The sequence below is a fragment of the Daktulosphaira vitifoliae genome, unplaced genomic scaffold (assembly GCF_025091365.1).
Source record: "Daktulosphaira vitifoliae isolate Bord-2020 unplaced genomic scaffold, ASM2509136v1 Scaffold_2078, whole genome shotgun sequence".
NCBI classification, from domain to species: Eukaryota; Metazoa; Arthropoda; class Insecta; order Hemiptera; family Phylloxeridae; genus Daktulosphaira; species Daktulosphaira vitifoliae.
In genome coordinates this window covers 1-1,521 of record NW_026101638.1, presented here as the reverse complement: position 1 = coordinate 1,521, position 1,521 = coordinate 1, and the positions used below count along the sequence as shown (strand labels likewise).

Here is a 1,521-nt window from a genome sequence, read left to right as displayed (position 1 = left end):
AAGTTCTATTTTAACATATGTATTGATGAAATATAACATCGATCAAATGGAAAAACTGGTAGAGGATTCCAACGATTATATTAATAATATTTACAAAGATCTTGAATCATATATTTTTGGAATTACTGAAAATTTTTATACAAAATTAGGCTTTCAACAACTAGAAGGAACAAATACGTTCAAGTAAGATTTACATTTAGTTTTATTTAAATTTAAAAAATTTATTTTGTTAAGCACAATTTTAATTATTTATCTATTTAAAAGATTATATTGCTATGATAATAATTTTGAGTAACTATGCATGACTTTTTTTTCCATACAGGTTTAAATTTTTCAAACCTAGGAAATATGGCCATATGGAAGGTATTGCATTGTGTAATCATTTTATATCTCACATTGGTTGGATATCATGGAAACATATAGCTGTTGAAAATAAATATACAAAAGGAAAGTCACTGTATTACAAAGACTTTATAAAAATGGATGATACAAAAAATTATAAATTCATGCGGACATATCTTGCACTTTATTTAAGATGTCGCTATATTGAAATATTTCACAATTTTAATATAATGTTGAGGCATATAATTAATGTTTGTAAATATGAAAATAAAATGAATTGTGCGGTTAAGCTTTATGAAACACTAATCACATCACATGACATGTTTAAAAAAATGTTAATTGCTCTCGTTAATTTAAGACATTACACAATAAAAAAAAAAGAGCGAAATTCAGAATTATTAGTAGAGAAAGTGGTAGAATTTTTTATTAATTATTTGAATGATATCAGAAAAAAGTATTTTTCCCCATTTTTATTTACTAATGGTGGACTTTATGAAGCTCAAACGTTTCTTAAAGAAGTAGCTCACGTTTATTTAAATTTAGAGATGAAATTTAAAGACGTAATTGAATTTAACATGAAATATTGCAGAATTAATAAATATGAATCAGACATAAATTTAACTACAACATTTGAACGATTGATTCAAATGGATAACTTAACAGAATATAGTACTACTTATCATTCTTTGTGTGATTATTTGAAATCATTTTTTCTAAAGGTTGTGAAAAATGATTATGAGGAATTAGGTTTCAATAATTTGTCTTTTAAAAATTGATTTATTATTCGAGACTTAATAAAATATTGTATGCATGTTATATATGTTGTTATAAATAAATAAATTTATCATTAAAATAATTGTAATATGACAAAGAGTTGATCATTTTTTTTGTATATTATGTTAATATTTTACTTTGGTTGATTCGAACTTGAAATCTATAGATTTGCATCGAAGCGTTTCTTAGGATTGTGATTTTTATTACTGTCAGATATCATCTATACTTGTCCCAACTATGCCACGTCCACACTGTGCCGCAACCCCACTGTGCTACCGTTTTGTATTATATTTTATTTTAAAATACCTTATTAGTGAAGTATATAGATTTTCATAAAAATTATATAAATATATTTGACATAGCATATAAATTATTTTGCTTCTTCTATGTCAAGAAAATAACTTT

At 24.1% G+C, this 1,521-nt stretch overlaps 1 protein-coding gene across 1 annotated transcript; it reads left to right on the top strand.

Moving 5' to 3' along the window:
* The first annotated feature begins 6 nt into the window (after window positions 1-6).
* LOC126909913 (uncharacterized) lies at window positions 7-1,171 on the top strand. The gene is made up of 2 exons (XM_050692320.1): window positions 7-183; window positions 323-1,171. The coding sequence occupies exons 1-2, from the start codon at window positions 26-28 to the stop codon at window positions 1,116-1,118; spliced, it is 954 nt and encodes a 317-aa protein (XP_050548277.1). The 5' UTR covers window positions 7-25; the 3' UTR covers window positions 1,119-1,171.
* Window positions 1,172-1,521: the final 350 nt, after the last annotated feature.